The sequence below is a fragment of the Lipophrys pholis genome (assembly GCF_963383615.2).
Source record: "Lipophrys pholis genome assembly, chromosome: 21".
NCBI lineage: Eukaryota > Metazoa > Chordata > Actinopteri > Blenniiformes > Blenniidae > Lipophrys > Lipophrys pholis.
This window is the reverse complement of record NC_137649.1, coordinates 23,392,788-23,413,201: the sequence shown is the minus strand read 5'-3', so window position 1 is coordinate 23,413,201 and position 20,414 is coordinate 23,392,788. Positions and strand designations below refer to the sequence as shown.

Sequence of the window (20,414 nt, the reverse complement as noted above, 5' to 3'; positions counted from 1 at the left end):
AAACACCTCAACACAACGCCTCAACACAACAACAAAACACCTCAACACAACAACAAAACGCCTCAACACAACAACAAAACACCTCAACACAACAACAAAATGCCTCAACACAACAACACCTCAACACAACGCCTCAACAGAACAACAACACACCTCAACACAACAACAAAACGCCTCAACACAACAACAAAACACCTCAACACAACAACAAAACGCCTCAACACAACAACAAAACACCTCAACACAACAACAAAACGCCTCAACACAACAACAAAACACCTCAACACAACAACAAAACGCCTCAACACAACAACAAAACACCTCAACACAACGCCTCAACAGAACAACAAAACACCTCAACACAACAACAAAACACCTCAACACAACGCCTCAACACAACAACAAAACACCTCAACACAACAACAAAACGCCTCAAGACAACAACAAAACGCCAGGGGGTGTGCTTTACGTGTCATACCTTCAGAGCAGTAGGTACCGATACCGGTGTCACCGCTGTCGGACACCGAGCTCCGTCTGCGCCCCCCCAGCACCCCAGCCCGGGGTCCGGGGGGGCTGCTTAGCCAGGCCGGGTCAGGACCTGGCCCTGCACCTGGACCTGGCCCTGGCCCTGGACCTGGACCTGGACCTGGGCTCCATGCTGGAGGAACGGTACCACATCCTGAAATACACAGAAATCAGCCTCGGCTCGTGTTTCCTGTGGAGAAAAATCTCAACTGCAACATCTGTGATTTATTCTGAAGGATTTAACCACGAAGATCCAAAGATTTGCTTTGCACTTCCAGGCCACCGTACCCAACCACCTCCAGGGTTCGTTTGTTTTATTTATTTATTTTAGAGAGAGACAGAAGGGACAGAAACAGGTCAGAGGAAGAGGGACAGACATCATGGACCCAAAGAACCAAAACCTGAGGTGTGTGTGTGTGTGTGTGTGTGTGTGTGTGTGTGTGTGTGTGTGTGTGTGTGTGTGTGTGTGTGTGTGTGTGTGTGTGTGTGTGTGTGTGTGTGTGTGTGTGTGTGTACCCCTCTTGCTGGGCTGGTTTCCATCCTCTGGCTCTCTGTCTGTGGCCCACATCCTCCTCCCGCAGCAGGCTTTATGTAACCCGCAGCGCGCCCCCGCAGCATCAGGCGCGCGGCCGAGGCGCGAGAGAACCACCGCACACCGTCATCCGGAACCACCGCACCGGGTCACAGTCCACCGAATCCCGCCCGAGGGCTTTTCATCCGGGAGTAACGGTATTCTGACAGGAAATAAACCTGACACGACTCCACCGTCCTCTGGGCTCAGACTCCTCCTCCTGCTCCTCCTCTTCCTCCTCCTCCTCCTCCTCTTCCTCCTTTTCTTTCCTCTTCACTGTATTTTATTGAAGTGGAAATGAAGAAATCAATACAATATGATCAATAAGGGAACTACATGCATTTACATTCTAAAAATGCAATGTACACATAAACAATAAAATGTATTTAAAAAGAAAAAAATAAGAAAAGCAAAAAGGAATTTAAATTCTATATAACATGAAAAAACCTGAAAAAAACCTACATTTAACTAAACGTATTTAATAAAATTGTGTTTTTATCCACAAAGTGGACAAATTAATTAGGAACGTTTTAAAGATTGTGTAAAATCTGTGCTTTTCCTCCTCCTCCTCCTCCTCTTCCTGCTGGATTATGCTCCAAAATGTAAAAAATAACCTCGGCCATGAGCAAGTATTGTTCAGCAAGAGTAGTTAACATTCAGTTACGAGTCTCATTGTTTCATTGACGTTGACCATCGGTCATATATCGGTTATAAAGAGTGAAACCTTTGAGAGTTATTGTTCCATGCAGACTGTAGAAGAACCACGTTCACCCAATGAATCCAAGAATTCCCCTGCAGGAAGTGAGCCATTAACAGAAATCACTAATATGTGACAATTCGAAAAACACATTTACACAATAGGTACTAATATTAATTACATTAATGTTTGTTTGCACAACAATTTGCAGTGGTCGACACACTGATTTTGTGTGTATGTGTGCGTTTTACTCATTGTAGATGTGTTATAGAAACACATACAGCGCCACTCCTCTACAGCAAACATTTATTTATTATTATCAAGCAGTACACAGAGTTTTCCGCATTTTCACGCCGCAGTATTGTGTGTTTTATGTTTAAATATTAGTGAATCCTGAAACATTTCGGATTATTTCAGAATTTCCCGCAAAAAATAGTGTGTTAAACCAATGGCCAGGTGGTGGCGGTGTGGAGCCATTTGGTTGGTTTATCGAGGAGCCGAAGAAGAAACGAGCGGAAGCGGAAGTGTCTCCGAACGAGAAGGAAACCCGCGAGAATTAAGTGTCAGTAAACAGAGACACACACATGAGCACACGGCAGTGTCTTCTACTTGTGGGGGGGACGTCTGGACAGACGTAGGGACAGAAGTATAACGGTGAACGTGTCCGGTAGTTCGGATGCGCGGCGGCAGGGAGGACGGAGCTCGCCTGAGTGAAGGTAGGAACACACTTTAAAACGGTAAAAATAACGAAGTTAAGATAAGAAAGCTCCCGTGGCTGAACCGTTACTCATTTATAGTTCTGTTTACCAAACTCTTCCACTTAGTTACAAGTCTTTTTTTACCTGTGAAGCTCTCTCTCTCTCTCTCTCTCTCTCTCTCTCTCTCTCTCTCTCTCTCTCTCTCTCTCTCTCTCTCTCTCTCTCTCTCTCTCTCTCTCTCTCTCTCTCTCTCTCTCTCTCTCTCTCTCTCTCTCCTTTAAACTTTAAATTAAAGGGGTCATATTATCCAGCTTTTCAACACTTTCACATGTAAGTCCAAAACCTTGTAATCAGAGTTTATTTCTTCTCTTTGATTTTCCTCCATTTGAAGTTTGGATCATAGGAGCTGCATTCAGAATCTGCTGTGTCTGTGTGAGCTGGACGTCAGTCCAGATATGGGGACGATTAGTACTAGTGGAAAACCATCAGGAAGCCAATTGAGCCTGATAGGACCCCTTTAACTAAACAGTTGTTATAACTTCAGGGACAATCTCCAGAGAGAAACACATTCCTTGTTCTTCCTTTTTATGTGTAAATAATCTGACGATGATTTGAACTGAAAGTTAAAGCATCAGTCTGAGTTCAGACGTTGTTACTGACAAGATTATATCTGACACCGGCTGAGCGTTTTAACGTAACTCCAGTTTTACCTGCATCCAATAGAAATGAGTCCTAACACGTGTTTTTATTCCTGTTCCTCCGGGGGAGAACGTCTGACTGCTTCAGCATGTTGATAAGTCCAGAACAAGAGGCTCTGATTGGCCGAGTGTTTGAGTCCTACCTGACGGAGCACCACCATGGCGACCTCCTGCAGCTCACTGCAGGTGCTGACGAGGACGCCCATCGTGCGGTTGTGGTTAACGCCATGACCTTGTTTGAGGCCAATATGGAGGTGATACTAACACAGGAAAACCGCTGTTATAATATGACTCTACCGTGCTGACTCAGCAGTGCCGTATGAGCTGATGTGAACTTCCCCTTGTGTTCTGTCGTAGTAATGTTGTGTCTACTGGCCGTTCACAGGTCGGGGATTATTTCAACGCATATCCCCACGACGTCCTGGCTATATTTGATAAAGTGCTACACAGAAAAGCGCGGGAATTAACGGATGAAGCTGCTGGGAAAAGCAATGAGGTGCCGAGAACGAGACAAACTCTTCATGCTCGCATTACAGGTGACTATTTATTTTTATCGTTCACAGTCACGGCTGGACGCAGTTAAAGCGTTCTGTCTTGGTTTGTCAAAGCTGCTTGAAGACTTCCCGGAGACGTCAATGATTTATGAGCCTGAATTACAGAAATATTTGCAGTTCAGCTCAATTTCCCCAAAAGCTACAGTGAATGTAAATAAAACCAAGGCAACGGTACTCATACATTTGTTTGTGTAGCACTTTTCAGAATACACAAACACACTTTACATAAATTAACAGACATTAAAAGAAGAACAATCAGTATTGGCCGTATAATCACACAGAGCGGCAGCGGCGGCAGCGGCGGCAGCGGTAGCTGCTGTCCTCGTCCCGCTTTAGTTCTGACCAGGTTCCGACCAGGTTCCAGTACCTGAGGTACTCTGGAGGTCGACAGATTGAATCCCGGGAATGTTTCTGTGGTTTATCGGCAGGTCTGCCCGTGTGTCCGGAGCTGACCAGGGTTACTGTCCCCAGATCCAGAGACGTCGGACACTTCCTGTCTCTGACCGGTACGGTCATACGTACCAGTGTTGCCAAGGTAACGGCTTATCACCTGTTCCCTTCAGTCCCCCATATCACCCTTTCAGAAACAGAGGATGTGTCCTAACAGTCCCTCTTATCTCCTAATAGTCCCTCCTAACTCCTTTAGGAAGCTTCCTAACACCTTTCACTAACTCCTTTAGGAAGCCTCCTAACACCTTCACTGACTCCTTTAGGATGCCTCCTAACACCTTTCCTTAACCCCTTTAGGAAGCCTCCTAACACCTTTCCTTAACTCCTTTAGGAAGCCTCCTAACACCTTTCACTAACTCCTTTAGGAAGCCTCCTAACACCTTTCACTAACCCCTTTAGGAAGCCTCCTAACACCTTTCCTTAACTCCTTTAGGAAGCCTCCTAACAAATTTCCTTAACTCCTTTAGGAAGCCTCCTAACACCTTTCACTAACTCCTTTAGGAAGCCTCCTAACACCTTTCACTAACTCCTTTAGGAAGCCTCCTAACACCTTTCCTTAGCTCCTTTAGGAAGCCTCCTAACACCTTTCACTAACTCCTTTAGGAAGCCTCCTAACACCTTTCCTTAACTCCTTTAGGAAGCCTCCTAACAAATTTCCTTAACTCCTTTAGGAAGCCTCCTAACACCTTTCACTAACTCCTTTAGGAAGCCTCCTAACACCTTTCACTAACTCCTTTAGGAAGCCTCCTAACACCTTTCCTTAGCTCCTTTAGGAAGCCTCCTAACACCTTTCACTAACTCCTTTAGGAAGCCTCCTAACACCTTTCCTTAACTCCTTTAGGAAGCCTCCTAACACCTTTCACTAACCCCTTTAGGAAGCCTCCTAACACCTTTCCTTAACTCCTTTAGGAAGCCTCCTAACACCTTTCCTTAACTCCTTTAGGAAGCCTCCTAACACCTTTCACTAACTCCTTTAGGAAGCCTCCTAACACCTTTCCTTAGCTCCTTTAGGAAGCCTCCTAACACCTTTCACTAACTCCTTTAGGAAGCCTCCTAACACCTTTCACTAACCCCTTTAGGAAGCCTCCTAACACCTTTCCTTAACTCCTTTAGGAAGCCTCCTAACACCTTTCCTTAGCTCCTTTAGGAAGCCTCCTAACACCTTTCACTAACTCCTTTAGGAAGCTTCCTAACACCTTTCCTTAGCTCCTTTAGGAAGCCTCCTAACACCTTTCACTAACTCCTTTAGGAAGCCTCCTAACACCTTTCCTTAACCCCGTGACGTCATCCAGGGGGTTAAGGAGAAGTGGACAGGAAAGGAGATAGGCGGGACTGTTTGGACGCACCCAGAGTGGTGGGACTCTCTCATCCAGAACATCTGCAGGCTCTTTGTAACGGACCCCTCCCCCGTCCTCCGGCAGGTTCTGGAGTCGGAGCGCGACTACATGTGTGCAAAGTGTCGTCACGTGTTCACGGTCCAGGCCGACTTCCACCAGCACTACTCCTTCGTCCCGCCGGCGGCCTGTCCTCATCCCTCAGGCTGCGACTCCTCCAAGTTCAGCTGCCTGTCGGCGGGAGCCGAGCCGGCGCTGTGCCGGGACTACCAGGAGATCAAGATACAGGAACAGGTCGGACTTTTACAATTATTAACGTTACCTAAGGCACAGTAGTAAAACACTTGCTTGTTATTTGTAACCTGTTTTTATAAATAAATATAATAAATGAATTAAATAGATAAACTATATCTATATAGATTTATTTATTTTCCTGTAAATATGAACACAACCTCTGGGAAATAAGACGATTACATGTTGAGGTGGAGAAGGGGGTGGAGTAAATAAGCTCTGTCATGTCTATTAGTTTTCTGTGCTTTCATTTAATCTTGTAATTGTTTTGAATAATCTCATTTGTGCCCACATGTCCAGAATAAACTTTTCATTCATTCATTATAATACTGCTGGGGAACGATTACTTTTTAAATACTGATACTCTTTATTTCACAATAAACATAAATGTGACTTTGAATGTCAGTGTCGTCTTCACACGGAAAATAACGTCTCCGATTCTGAATCACCTTAAAAACGAAAAACTCAGGACGTTAAAGTTTTGAGCTCGTCAGCAGGACTGGATTTAAAGTATTTTTGTAAATTTTTTATCTATATTGATCTTATTGTATGTTGGATTCTAAGACTGAAACGGGAGATCAAGCTGGTGTTTTCTTGTTTTCTTTCTCCCGCCAAGTTTATAAAACATCATTAATCTTATTCCTTTTTTTTTTTTTTTTTTTCCTTTTTTTCTTTTTTTCTTTTTTTTCCTTTTTTTTTTTTTTCCAGGAAGAAGAAAAAAGGGGGGGAAAAAAATCTTTGTTCTTGTGCCTGTGAATGTATTTATGTGTCTTTGGGCAGCAGTAATACTTGAAACGTCACTGTAGTATCCAGTGATTGAAGACGGTATCTTCCGTACGCTGAGAGCGGGCGGTGAATCTTAAAGAACTCTGCGGTGAATCCTGCTGCTGTCCCTGCAGGTCCAGAGACTGTCGGTGGGCAGCGTCCCTCGGTCCTTAGTCGTGGTTCTGGAGGACGACCTGGTGGATTCTTGTAAATCTGGTGAGCTGCATAGTTTAAATTTCTCATTACATTTTGTTTTATTCTTTTTTTATCATTAATCGGTCTGTGATGACTTATGTTGGGATCTATATATACTTTTGTGATAACTAATTTTGTAGCGATAGAACTTGTTTATCTATTTATTCTACATTTATACTGTGCTTTTGTACAATTTTGTGTTTTTAATTGTTTACTTTAATGTCACTATTTCATATTTTTTATGGGTATTTAATTTATTTATTTAATTTATTAATTTATTTATTCATTTTTTATTTTTTTTTCTAATTTAATTTTATTACATTTTATTTAATTTTTATTTATTTAAATTTATTTTAATTTAATTGTTATAAGGCCACAAGAAATAAGTCTTATTTATTACTTTTTTGTGTGTCATCCTTTTCTACATGTCATTAAAATGATTGATATACGTATATTTGTATACGTACAAAATCCAAATAAATGTATTCATTCATTCAGCGCTGTCGTCATCCAGTACTCCTGTACTCCAGAAGGTTAATGGGTGGATACGGACTCCCAGCATGCCTCACTCACCTCAGCGGTTTGTGCCCCCGCCCCCCAGGAGACGACGTGACGGTGTTTGGCGTGATGTGCCTGCGCTGGAGGCCGTTTTACGAAGGCGCCCCGTGTGACGTGGAGCTGGTCCTCAAAGCCAACAACATCGAGGTGAACAACCAGCAGGCCGCCGCCGCTCTCCTCATCAGCGACGTCCGCAAGGAATTCGAAGATTACTGGAACAACCACCGCCACGATCCCATCGCCGGTACCTGCACCTTCCTCCCAACACGTCCCGTGTGACTTCACACCTCCATCTCATCAAGATCTGCGCTTGTCCACTCTTTCTCCGGCAGGAAGGAACAAAATCTTGTTGAGCCTCTGCCCGCAGATTTTCGGCATGTATGTGATTAAACTGGCCGTTGCCATGGTGTTGGCTGGCGGCGTGCAGAGAACAGACTCTTCTGGGACAAAGATCAGAGGTATCAGCTTATTAACTTCTCTTCCACTTCTCTCTGATCAACTTTTCGCGAAAACCTTAACTTGAATTGCATGAAACCTTCAGGGACGATTTTTCATCATCCAAGGACCGATGGATTGGATTATGGGATTTTTACAGCTAAACATTTCAGAATAAATCCCCCAAAAATTTAAAATGTCCCCATACAAGGCAGATGAGAGAGGCACTTCGTGGAGGAGATCTGTTGCCATGGAGACGCTCCCTGCTCAGTGTTTCAGTGATGTAACTCCCTGACCCATCGAGTTAGCATCGATACGAGCTAACGGCTATCATGCTGGCGATGCTAACTCGGTCACGCAAACAAATGTGGCGTTGGTGAAGGTCTGCGCTCTACCGAGTGTAGCTCTAATTCATAATAATGATAAGAAATTACACTTTTATTTCACGGAATCAGTGTGACGGCGGCGTCCGACTCTTGTCTCGCTCCTGACCTGAGGTTTACCTGAAGTGGCGGCGCCGCCACTTTTCTACTGTCGCGTCACTCCGGGGGTGTTAAACATGCAGTCCGCAGGCCAAATCCTGCACACAGGACTCTCCAGGGAGACCCCATGACCTTTTGAAAGATTGTAAAAAAAATAACATATTATGTGAGAAAAAAAACTCCATGAAAGTAGCTGCTGATCCTAGTTTGTCCACTGGGGGTCGCACTGCTTCAGTCAGAGGAGAATATTGAATTGGATGTGAAGCTGATTTAAGAAACATGCAAGTTTCTGCAGAAATCCTCTGTTCTGTGAAACACTGACTGTGGAGAACGTTTATTTAATATGAACTTTTCTCAGTTTTTGTGCGTTAAAGCAGAGGGCAGACTTTACAGTTGGTATTTATAAGTTGGTATTTTACTCCTACAGGCCATTAAAGCTCTGTAGCGCCGCATTATCTAATAGTGTATTACATTTTCAGAGGATTATGTAATAATGCCGCGTTTTGTAATAAAATTCTTGAATGCATTTTGTTATAAACTTTGCAGCATTTTGTAATAACTGTTGTAACAAGATATTCCAAAATGCAGGTGTACCTCTTTTTTTTCTTTTTTTTTTTTAAAGAAAATGTATTAATTGGGTCCATTATGTAATAAACCATCAAAATATATGCCTTAATTAGAAAAACTGTCAGAACAACATGAAGCATTCCAGCTTAATTAGAAAAACTAGTAGGATGTTTTATTGCTCAAGCCTCAATCAAATAGAATGGAAATGTGTTCCTAGGATAGAAACAAAAGCTATTTAAGTATTACTGACACAAAAATGACGGCTGCACTGAAATTCCGCAACTATTAGAGCTGACATAAAGCATCAAAAACAAAAACAAACATGGAGCTGATAGTCATTTTTCCCCTTTGTGTGTGAATGTAACCGCAGGGGATAAAAGTAAATGAACATCAAATTGCATGTTAACAAAAAGATTTGGAATGTTTACAGTGTACAAAAAAAAGAACTTAAAATGTGATTTAAAAAAAAATAAATCTTGTTTAGTAACTACAGAACTTTTCCTCCGGCGCCAATCATACAGTGTGAGCCTCTGTGTGTCTATAGGCTCACACTGCCAGCAAGATCTAACAGCCCTCCAAAAACCAGAAATATCCACGATTGATTTGACGTTTGTTTCCTTTGTCGTTTCAGGAGAGTGCCACATGCTGCTTGTTGGCGACCCGGGAACAGGAAAGTCTCAGTTCCTCAAGTACGCAGCCAAGATCATGTTTCGCTCTGTGCTCACGGCTGGAATCGGATCAACCAGTGCTGGTAGGCCCCAACCTTTCATCGTCTCATGGAACGATTCAGGGATTCTTTATTTGGGTCTGATGGCGGAATGATAATAGGAAAGAAGAAACAGTACATGAACAATGGGGTCCTTGCGGCGCCTCCAAAGTGACGCATTGAGTGGTTGAGGAGTCCTGAGGGTGACTTTCTCCCGCAGGGCTGACGGTGGCGGCGGTGAAGGACGGAGGCGACTGGCACCTGGAGGCGGGAGCTCTGGTCCTGGCAGACGGAGGCTTGTGCTGCATCGACGAATTCAGCAGCATCAAGGAGCACGACCGGATCAGCATTCACGAAGCCATGGAGCAGCAGTCCATCAGCGTGGCCAAAGCCGGGTGAGAAGCCCCCGTCCCCGCGGCCACAGGACGGCTGGAGAAACACAAGATTAGACCGCTTTTCTAGAGGAACAAAGTGATACTCTGAAATCAGTGCATTTTGAAGTACTACACTCCTGCTGATGTATAAAAAAAGAAGCGATGACGATGATTATTCCCAAACAAAGAGGCTTTTCCCTGAATCCCGCTCTGTCCTCCTGCAGGATTGTGTGTAAGCTCAACACTCGGACGACCATCCTGGCCGCCACCAACCCCAAAGGGCCGTACAACAGCAGCGAGCCGGTGTCCGTCAACGTGGCTCTGGCCAGTCCCCTGCTGAGCCGCTTCGACCTGGTTCTGGTTCTGCTGGACACCAAGAACGCCGAGTGGGACCGCATCATCTCCTCTTTTATTCTGGAGGACAGAGGTACACCTCGGGCATTGTCATTTAAAAACAACCCCGTCCTCGTGATTAATGGATTCACGGTGTTCACACTAAAGCCTGGATCCATGTCAAGAGGCTGGACCAGTAAAGTACGAAACATCAGAACATTTCCCTGCTTTTGGAAATGATTTTCATTTTACCATCAATCTACCGGTAGATATATTGGAAATGACATGCCCATCGTGGGAAGAGGAGGAAGTACTTGCTCTCGTGGTGCCATGTGCCAGAGCAGAGCTGCCTAATTGTGGGAGGAGTCAAAGGGAGGAGCCTACCTTGATTGTGATTGGCTAAACCCCCGATGACACTATATAGGGTTTGATTTCTGATTGGCTGGTTGGAGCAACACACTTTTTAAAACCTGGAACAAGCCAGGGACAGAGAGGACAGACTGTCTCCACTTCTGGGACGTCAGTCCAGGTATGGGGACGATTAGTACTGCTGGAGAACCTTTAGGAAGTGGATTTTACAGAATATGAACCATTCAAGTGTCACTTAAGTACGTGTGCACAATATTACTGGAGAAGTGGATCCCCACGGTGAGTTTGGTTTGTTGTAATAAATCATGTTGAGGTTTTAGTGATGGGATGTCACCACCTTCACTACCAGATTGTCTTCTTGTGTTGCATCACAACCACACGACGAAGGACAGTATGGGTTTGTATTTATTAATTTCTCGTCTCGTCTCCCGTGTTCCGTTTGTTTCTCAGGACTTCCCACTGAGTCGTCCGGCCTGTGGCCCATGGAGAAGATGAAGGCTTACTTCAGTGTGATCCGAGGACTGCAGCCGCAGCTTTCTGAGGACGCCAACTGCATCCTGGCCCGTTACTACCAGCTGCAGAGACGGAGCGACGGACGCAACGCCGCCCGCACCACCGTCCGCATGCTGGAGAGTCTGAGCCGGCTGGCCGAGGGTCAGTGAAGGACGCTCAAAGCTCTTGGTGTTTCCGTGTGCGTGACGGCGTATCAGACAGTGCTTCAGTCTGTAGAACGATAGTCTCCAATCCCCAGAGGTTACAGTGACGTGGGCATTGGTTGTCCGCTCCCACACTCAACAGTTGATTTTAGGTCAAAGATATTTAGATGGTTTAAACCTAAATCAGATCGAAGGCCTCGTTCACACTGCAGGGAAATGTGACTCACATCTGACCTGTTCTGTATGAAATCTCCACTTCCCACGTTTTCACCTCAGACCCAAGCCTCCATCACATGTGGAACATGTTCACATATTTTTATACATCCGACCGCTTCGTGATCGACGTGTGACTGACGTCACAGTGAAGCGTCGGAGGAAGCGGCTCCGCCAGAATAAAAGCTGTGCTCTTCTTTCCTCATTCTCCTTCTTCTTTCCCTCCTCATGTTGTCTAGATTTTATCGGCTCGTATTTAACAACCAGTTGAAAATGGATGTAGACGCTGACGGGTTGCCAGATATGGTGGGATCCCCTGATTGTCGAGCCAAACTCTCTTAACTTATAACGTCGTTTATTTTGTGCTTTTTTATTTTTTAATTCAATGCAGTATGACTCCAACCAAGTCCCTCATGCCGACTCCTGACAGTCCATTACATCATCATGTGTGTGTCCTGAGCTCTGTTTCCAGTTGTGTACCTTCAGACTGACAGTTGTGTGTCGTCCTGCCAGCTCACGCCAGACTCATGTTCAGAGAGACGGTAACTATAGAGGACGCCGTTATCGCCGTGTCTCTGATGGAGTGCTCCATGCAGGTAAGAAAACTCCAGCTTACTACCGTCAGTAATTATCAGCTAAATAACCTCTTGTCTTCCAATAACAGCCTGCTCTTATGGTTTTATTAGATTTGATTTGAAATGACGGTGGTGTGTCTGTCTTTCTCTGTCTCTGTCTCTGTCTCTGTCTCTGTCTCTGTCTCTGTCTCTGGGAGGATCTTCCACTTTGTTTTGCTGAATTACTTTTTCAAAAAGCAAATTAATCTCAGTCAAGGTGTCTGTGTCCTGGAGTTTCACTTGATAAACTTAATAGTAATAGTAAATCCCCATTGTAACATACTCTGAAGAGCTAAACTGCTCTGGAGCAGGTTATGTTCTGGATAAGAGATCAGCAAGTATAGAAGCTCCGCCTCCTGACCAATCAGATCTCTTGGAAAATGGTCTACCCATTCTTATTAGATCCTGATCGCAGGAGGAGCACTTATGGGAAATGAAGGTTTTTGAGTTTTTTAGGGAGACATGAAATCCTTCGACGTCCCCGATGACGTCCCCGATGACGTCCCCGGTGACGTCCTTTGCGAAAGGGACAGATTTTTATTGGATTGGATCGAAACAATAATCAATATCAATTTGCGATTGGTTGGGCGCTGCAAACTCCGCCCCTTTTATGTGAGCACGCACTGATGGAGATTGGAAAAGCCTGGGTTGAATTACGGAGTCTGTAACCTGCTTGGCTTTGTTAATCCCGCTTCACAGCCCTCAGGACAGAGAGTCAGAAATATGTAGTGAAAGACTTGACAGATATGAACAGGAGATGGATGAAACCCAGTTTATGGTCTGACTGGTGTCTTTTAAGTCGACAAGAGTTTCCTCTACACTGAATCAGGTCATTTCTGTGACACCACATGGTGAAGTTCCTCCTTTCCAACCCCGTCTTCTTCTCCTTCTTGCTGAATTCCTAAACGCCGTCAGTAAGATGTGTTGCAACACGGTCACGGGTGCAGCTGAGGCAGCAGACGACAGTGAGGGTTTTTTTTTTTTTGTGTGTGTCTCAGGGCGGCGGCCTGCTGGGGAATGTGAACGCTTTGCTCACGTCGTTTCCCGACGACCCGGCTCGGCAGTATCGGACTCAGTGCGAGTTGCTGCTGGAAGGCCTGAACCTGCCGGCGCTGCTCCACAAGGAGGCGCTCCGACTGAACCAGTGAGCGAAGCTGCGCCGCTCCACACGCCTCATCATGCTCACTCATTCTCCAAACACTGCTGCCTTGTTTGTCCCACAACAAATACACACATGATGGAGGTGGAAAGCACCTGAACACACGTTCTTATTGAGTCTGGATTTTAATACGAGCGGCTACATCATGAGAATATTCCGACTGTTTGAACTTTGTGCTCCCAGTTCAATTAAAGTCGGGTTAAGAGTGTTTCAGCTTCACAAAACACCTCATCTTTCAAAGAGCTGCTTGCCTGCAGCTCAAGGTTGGAAAAGACATTTAGATTTCTAGATTATGCAGCAATTATGCAATTAATCAATATGCAGCCTCATCATTTTGTTTGTTCATAATAACATAATATAAACATCTGAAGTCTACTGTAGCTGTTTTGTTCTCTTTTTAAATCTCATATTCAAGTTATTCTGTCTGAGTTTTACCGTATTCCATCCATATATATATATATATATATACTGTATATATATAGAATTTTTTTTAAGTCCTCATGATTAAGTATGTTTAATTTAACATATACATTAGCTTCATGATTTAGTGTGGTATGGAGCTCATTGATTACTTTGGAAATATGTGGTGGTTAGCATTAGGTTTGTGTTCCTCATATATCCCTCATGTCTTCCTCACGTCTTCCTCATGTTCCCCTTGTGTATCTGCTGTGTTCTACAATAGAATAGAACAAGTGTTTACTAGGGTTGTAGAGTCTAACTAAAGGAAGGTAGGCTGGATCTCCCGTGGCGCTGTGCAGAGCACTAGCGCGGTATTGTTGCTGAAGATGTGTCCATCATGTCTTTTCCTCATGTCTTCCTGTCTCCTGCTCACCAGGCGGCAGAACAGCGTCTCGGACGATTTCCACCGTCCATCGATCTCTGATGAGCAGAATCAGACTGAAGATGAAGCGTCAGAAGCTCCTGGTGAAAACCTCCTCCGGGACCTGCAGAGAGAGTTAAACGGCTCCCACCCGTTACCCGACGACCCTGTGACCTTTCACCCGTTTACGTCCACACCAAGACACCCAGACAGGAAGTCGAACTCTGGTTGGTCCGACGTCTCTGCAGGAACATCTGAGGAGACGGATCCCTCTGCTTCAGAAGGACTGAAAGGAGCTGAAAGGAAGGATCCTGAAGAGGAGATGCAGTCTGAGTGTCGCGGAGAGGAAACCTGCATTGAAGAGGAGGGAGGGGGGCTCAGGCAGACGGCGGTGTCTACCGAGGGAACGTGGACGAAGAGCCTGAGTTCTGCTCTCAGGGACAAGATCCAGACTGAAACAGGTAAAGATCTGCATGAGAAGTTGTCCAGCTTCGTATTCAAACCAAAGAAGATGAGACCTCCAGCCCACAGCCACGACTCCTCTGCTGCTTCGGCAGTGAGAACAAACCCCCCGAGGCCCGTCACTCAGGAGGAGAACACGTTGAAGAACACTTCAAATCCTTTGCAAAAACTGTCCAAAGGCAGAAACAGGAGGCGAGAGCGCGGAGAGGGTTCCTCTGGAGCCACCAGTGACTTCACAGCCCAGGAGCCGGACGGCGGTGCTCCCTTCAGAAGGGAAGAAGTTCAGCAGGAGGAACCTGGAAGCAGAAGAAAGAGGAAAGACAACGCAGCGGCTGAGTGTGAGCAGAGAGGCACTAATGATGTCCCTGTCCCTCCTGGACAGATCCAGACCAGCGTCGGGGCAGCGGCCGTGGCTAAACTCTCCCGGTTCTCCTTCACCTCCGAACCCCGAGCGACGGCTCCAGCAGAGCCCAGCGCTCCGGGCCGCGGCGCCGCCGCCGTCCTCAGTCCGCTCCGGAAGAAGCGGCGGAGCAGTCCGGGACCGGAGCACGAACGAGACGCAACGGCCGAGTGCGAGTCCGAAAACAGAGGAGTTCTTCTGGTTCCACATCAGCCCGGCTCCGTCGGCCTGAAGAAGAGGAGGTGTTTTCAGCTGAACTCTTCATCACAGGCCGCAGCCGCTCTGTTCTCTGGACTGCCCGGGTTGGACTCTCCTGCAGCCGGTCAGGACGTGTTCGACACCGACTGGGACCGAGAGGTTATATAAACCACACACACACACACACACACACACACACACACACACACACACACACACACACACACACACACACACACACACACACACACACACACACACACACACGGTCTGTCTGTACCTACACTACATACAAACCATTAAGATTATCATAAGATATTGTAGTAATAATGAAGCGAGAATACAGAGTACACACACACACACGTCACTGATGGTGTCATTCAAACAAGCACACTGACTCCATTACGCTCGACACACCACAGTTTATCTCAGGAGGCCGACCGGTGACTTTACAACACGATACCTTTCCTGTTAAATCCTGAAAATCATCCCGGTGCGTCTTTCTCTCGACGTGAGAATAACCTGAAATGTGTTTTTTAGAAACTAAAACCATCTTTGCCTGAGTTTCACCAGCCTGTAGGAACGTGCAGCTGTAATCTGACTTCTCTTTTATTTTACTCAACATTTATTTTCAAACAATAAATGAGCAGAAAAAGTCGGAAATGAACACAATTTTCACTATTTTCAATCGTTTTACTGTCGAACTCGACCTTCATCTGATGGAGTTTAGAATATTATATTTTTTCATCTCGAAATCTGAATATATATATATATATATATATATATATGTCTCTCACTGGTTAAAGTAAAAATGACCAAATTATAAATGTTTGTGTTTTATGTTTGTCAAACAGGGTTAGTAGATGTTTAACGCCTCGTAATGTAAATCTGACTGCTGTGTTCATGCAGGTTAAAGGACCTGGTGAAAAACGTAGAATAAAACTGCTTCTTCACACGGAAAATGAAATGTGCTTCTATTGAATCTGTTCTCAGACTCGGATCAACAACATATCACATTCACTTTACGACATTTATTCATTTATTTATTCCCGAACCTGTACAAAAAACAAAGAAAAAGAAACATCCCCAGAATTAAGAAAAACAAACGAGTTGCGAGGAAGAAATCATGTGATGGAAGGATAAACAGATGAATTTACTCAGTTACACTCACTTCACTGACGGTAATTTAAGGCAACAGTCCATCTGTACACACACACACACACACGTATATATATTTATTAAATCTTTCTTTAATAAATAGTAATAATCCATGTCAACCATGGTTGGGATCTTTTTAAGTGATAATATAAAGACCTTTGATGATCCTAGTTAAAGGTTAAATGTCTTATATTTAATATTCCAAAACATGATTTTAAGCAACATAGCCCCGCCCCCTCCCGTGACACCAGGCAGGGAACCCCCGTCTGGTCCATCAAAACAGTTTTCTTGTATTATGACAGTAAATTATTTGACTTTGGGACTCAAAACAGCATAAATGAAAAAAACAAGAGTCACACTGTGAATCTAAAAAGTGTCTACGCGCCTTTGAATCCTTCCGCGGCGACTGAGCCGGGAGGCGGCGTGTACTCCCCTCGGGGGGCGGAGCCACAGCGGCTCTTGGAGATCATCAGGTGAAGCAGCTCCACGACGTTGAGCAGCACCGAGAAGACGGCCATGGCCAGCATGAAGATGATGAAGATGTTTTTCTCGGTGGAGCGGCTGACGAAGCAGTCCACCACGGCCCGGCAGGGGTAGGTGGAGCAGGAGATCTTCTGCTCGATCAGGATGGAGTCGTAGATGTAGTACTGACCCACGACGAAGGCCGCCTCCAGCAGGATCTTGCAGATCAGCTGCATGACGTAGCTGACGAGCAAGACGCCTTTGAGCTGCACCTTCCCGCGTTCGTCGCTGTACTTTGGTGCCCGGGAGCTCCAGCCCGTCTTCTGCTCCAGGCGCCTCCTCATCTTGTTCTCCCTGCGGATCACCAGCAGCACGTGGCCCAGGTAGAGCAGGGTGGGCGTGGACACGGTGAGGATCTGCAGCACCCAGTAGCGCGTGTGCGAGATGGGGAAGGACTTGTCGTAGCACATGTTCTTGCACCCGGGGCTCCGGGTGTTGCAGTTCATGTTGCCGTGCTCGTCCCCCCAGATGTTGTCCACGCCGGCGGCCAGGATGAAGACCCTGAAGAGGAAGAGCACGAAGAGCCAGACCTTCCCCACCACGGTGGAGTGCGACTGCACCTTGTCCAGCAGGTTGGACAGAAAGGACCACTCCCCCATCGTGAGGCCTGCAGGGACAGACCAGGAACATGAATGAACAGCAACCAGGGTTTCCACCACTGCAAATCTAAAACTCTGTCACTGTTAGTCAGTGATCAACATTGGTACTTTATTCATTTTAATAATCAATCTTGACTCCACCGGCTCACTTTATATTTCAAAACTTTATTAAATAGTTAAAATCACTAAGACAGAATAGAAATGGCAAGAGTAGCTTCAAATGAAATAACGACAAGCAAAAGAGGTACAACAACTAAACTGGCTTAAAAAATATAGGCCAGTTCAGTTAAAAAATATATATAATTAAAAAAAATTAATATTTTAATTAGAAATATGAATTAAAAAAAACATCTGAAATTCTAAACTGTAGTCATGAAACATCAGACTTGCTTTTTTCTAAAAGTTGAAAGTTGCTAAATTGGCTGTTTTGGTCCTAAAGGTTTCAGACTCCTGTGGGCGGGGCACTGAGCTCGTCCAACCAGCCAATCACAGCTGGCGCTTCGTTTATCAATACTCACAGATGTGTGTGTAGTGGCTGCGTACGAACATTCCCATGCAAATTATGGAATTCATCAACTTGTGCTTAGGAATGTGTTTAGATAGAACTCCGACATGCTTACGCACACCATCTAGTGGTAGAATAGTGAAACTACAAGCAGGAAGCGTTGAGGGTCAGAGCAGCTGCTCAACAAGCTCAAACGCCACTTATGTCTCCTGTGTCCTTTTAGTTAAAAACGTTCAATTATTGATGTCATCTCGTTGGAAACGGAGGTTATGAATGAGGAGTGAAAGTCTATAAAAGATCCCGTGGCTGCGATTTGGAACGTGAGCGGCGGTTCCTTCTCCTCATGCAGCATTCCTCCTTCTGTTGGTTCGGTTCAACGTACAAAACAACATTTTCTGCTTTTCTTCAAACTCGCTGACAAATACATTGATTTCAGTTTCCAGAAAAGTTCCTCTTTCTCTTCCTCATTGGTGATAAAAGATGAAGGAGAGAACAAACATTATAACGGAGAGGCGTGTTGTTGCCGTGTTTGGTTGATTGGAGGCGCCGAGCATTGTGACTAAGAACAAGTGGGATTTATCAGCACTGATAACTAACTGGTGTTTGGGAAATACAGATTATTTCGTACTTACACACACACAGAATCTAGAACCCTGATCATGAATGAGGCTCGTGCACTCGTCAGCAGCACTTCTGTTTTGCGGGCCAACCAAACCTTGAAAGCCGCCGTAATCTCAAACGAGTGCAGACGCCAGCCTTCTTTTCCACAGTTCAGCACATCGACAATATTTTGGATAAGAATACAAGAAAGGCGTGACTCAGAACGGCTGTGCTTTTCTGTATCGGAGGTGTCGGGAAGGAGAGACGAGTCCTGGAGCGCCGGCCTCCGTCACAAACCTGTCGTCTGTCGGCTCAACTGTGGAAAGTTTGTTAGGTTGAATCATCGTGTTTAATCCAATTAGAGCAGTTTGAGTTTTCAATAGGCGGCAGCGTTCTGAACTGTCTGAAAACTAGTTTTAGTAGTTTAAATCTGGCGTCTCGGTTCCACTCTTTGATTAGGAAGCGGGATGTGATCACATCCCTGAAGGAGACGATTGAGAATAAGGTTAAAAGAAGAATGCAAAGTCCTCCTACCTCAGTGTTCCGTCGGTTCCTGTAGTGTGAGCGCGACGCTTTCATTTCCTTCTTATAACGTCGGCTCAAAGTGCTCGGTCATCACAATCCTCCCAAATCCACCCCACACACACACACACACACACACACACACACACACACACACACACACACACACACACACTGTGACAAGAGTCGTGTTGAAATATCTGAAGAACTCGCCGATCGATCACAGCAGCCGCTCCTGCTCAGTGTCGGTTATATGCAGACGATAGTCGCAGTAAAGTAAAGCACCATGTTCAGTCTCATTATACGGGTAGAATCATCATTTACCAATCATCATGTGTTTTTTTTTTTTGGGGGGGGGGGGGGGGGGGGGGTCTTGTGTCGGGGGATTATGAAGATGAGAATTCTTTCAAGTACCTAGAAGTTCCCCTGAACAAAACACTGAGGCTCCGCACAAACAGGCCCGAGCAGGCTGAGGTCCTTCGGCGCGTGCAGGAAGGCCTCCTAAGGACTTTTTTACGACTCGCTGGCAGCGTCAGCCATTTTTGATTTTACGGTGTGGTTATTCTGGAGCAGCAGAGAGGAAGGGTCTGGAACGAGCTGGTGAAGAGACGTCTCTGCCCCGGCCTGCAGTCTGACCTCTGGAGGTGGTGGGCACCTTCGCCAACGCTGATACTCGCTGAACCCGAGATTTCGGCCACGAGCTCCGGAGTGTTTCCATGGCAACAGGCGCTGATCTCCTTTAACCTCCACGAGGTGCTTCTCCCATCCGCTTTGAGTGGGACATTTTTCACACAGTTTCTTGGGATTTATTCAAAAACGATTAGCCGTTAATCAATTGAACCTTGGCTGATGAGAAATCATCCCTGAAGAGTTTATTCAATTCGGGTTAATAGTTTTTGCGAAAAGTTGGTAAAATACATACAAACAAACCAATAAAAAAGAAAAGCACGCAGACAAAAACCTTCACAGACGCTAAAAAGACAAAAGTAAGCAGCACAAACATTTGATATGTGACTATTGTCACACATACAGTCAGTAAGTCTCGACTGTCTGGGAGACCAAAGACTTTATTTCCTTGAAGTGAGTGTGTTCAGGGACTGTGGGGTGTTGGTGAGGTGTTCAGGGACTGTGGGGTGTTCAGGGACTGTGGGGTGTTGGTGAGGTGTTCAGGGACTGTGGGGTGTTCAGGGACTGTGGGGTGTTAGTGAGATGTCCAGGGACTGTGGGGTGTTGGTGAGGTGTTCAGGGACTGTGGGGTGTTAGTGAGGTGTTCAGGGACTTTGGGGTGTTAGTGAGGTGTTCAGGGACTGTAGGGTGTTAGTGAGATGTCCAGGGACTGTAGGGTGTTAGTGAGATATCCAGGGACTGTGGGGTGTTAGTGAGG

The 20,414-nt window shown here is 45.5% G+C and overlaps 3 protein-coding genes across 6 annotated transcripts in view; 1 reads left to right on the top strand and 2 right to left on the bottom strand.

Moving 5' to 3' along the window:
- Positions 1-1,314, bottom strand: part of cep85l (centrosomal protein 85L) — a 10,412-nt gene extending 9,098 nt beyond the window's left edge. The window contains exons 1-2 of the mRNA XM_080491408.1: positions 1,042-1,314; positions 479-679 (exon numbers count right to left, since the gene is read on the bottom strand). Coding sequence (XP_080347534.1) covers positions 479-679; positions 1,042-1,093 — 253 coding nt within the window. The 5' untranslated portion in view covers positions 1,094-1,314. The remainder of the gene's footprint in view (positions 1-478; positions 680-1,041) is intronic.
- A 1,964-nt stretch (positions 1,315-3,278) lies between these two features.
- Positions 3,279-15,292, top strand: mcm9 (minichromosome maintenance 9 homologous recombination repair factor; the record flags this gene model as incomplete). The annotated part of the gene is made up of 14 exons (XM_080490159.1): positions 3,279-3,443; positions 3,575-3,725; positions 4,172-4,278; positions 5,615-5,821; positions 6,718-6,799; positions 7,380-7,580; positions 7,669-7,794; positions 9,452-9,571; positions 9,747-9,921; positions 10,125-10,327; positions 11,053-11,256; positions 11,985-12,067; positions 13,084-13,229; positions 14,080-15,292. The coding sequence occupies 14 exons, from the start codon at positions 3,279-3,281 to the stop codon at positions 15,290-15,292; spliced, it is 3,183 nt and encodes a 1,060-aa protein (XP_080346285.1).
- An 850-nt stretch (positions 15,293-16,142) lies between these two features.
- Positions 16,143-19,070, bottom strand: LOC308126620 (gap junction Cx32.2 protein-like). 4 transcript variants are annotated; one of them, XM_080491137.1, is made up of 3 exons: positions 19,043-19,070; positions 18,541-18,824; positions 16,149-17,411 (listed from the first exon to the last, which is right to left on the bottom strand). In XM_080491137.1, exon 3 carries the CDS (start codon positions 17,401-17,403, stop codon positions 16,660-16,662), a length of 744 nt encoding a protein of 247 aa, XP_080347263.1. In that variant the 5' UTR covers positions 17,404-17,411; positions 18,541-18,824; positions 19,043-19,070; the 3' UTR covers positions 16,149-16,659. The 4 variants fall into 4 exon arrangements, with proteins under 4 accessions (XP_080347262.1, XP_080347263.1, XP_080347264.1 ...); XM_080491138.1 differs by having other exon boundaries at positions 18,624-18,824; XM_080491139.1 differs by having other exon boundaries at positions 18,806-18,824; positions 19,043-19,064.
- Between the last annotated feature and the right edge of the window lie 1,344 nt (positions 19,071-20,414).

What these genes read in the sequence shown, in the direction of transcription:
- LOC308126620 (XM_080491136.1), bottom strand. Translation starts at nt 17,403, where the DNA reads ATGGGGGAGTGGTCCTTTCTGTCCAACCTGCTGGACAAGGTGCAGTCG.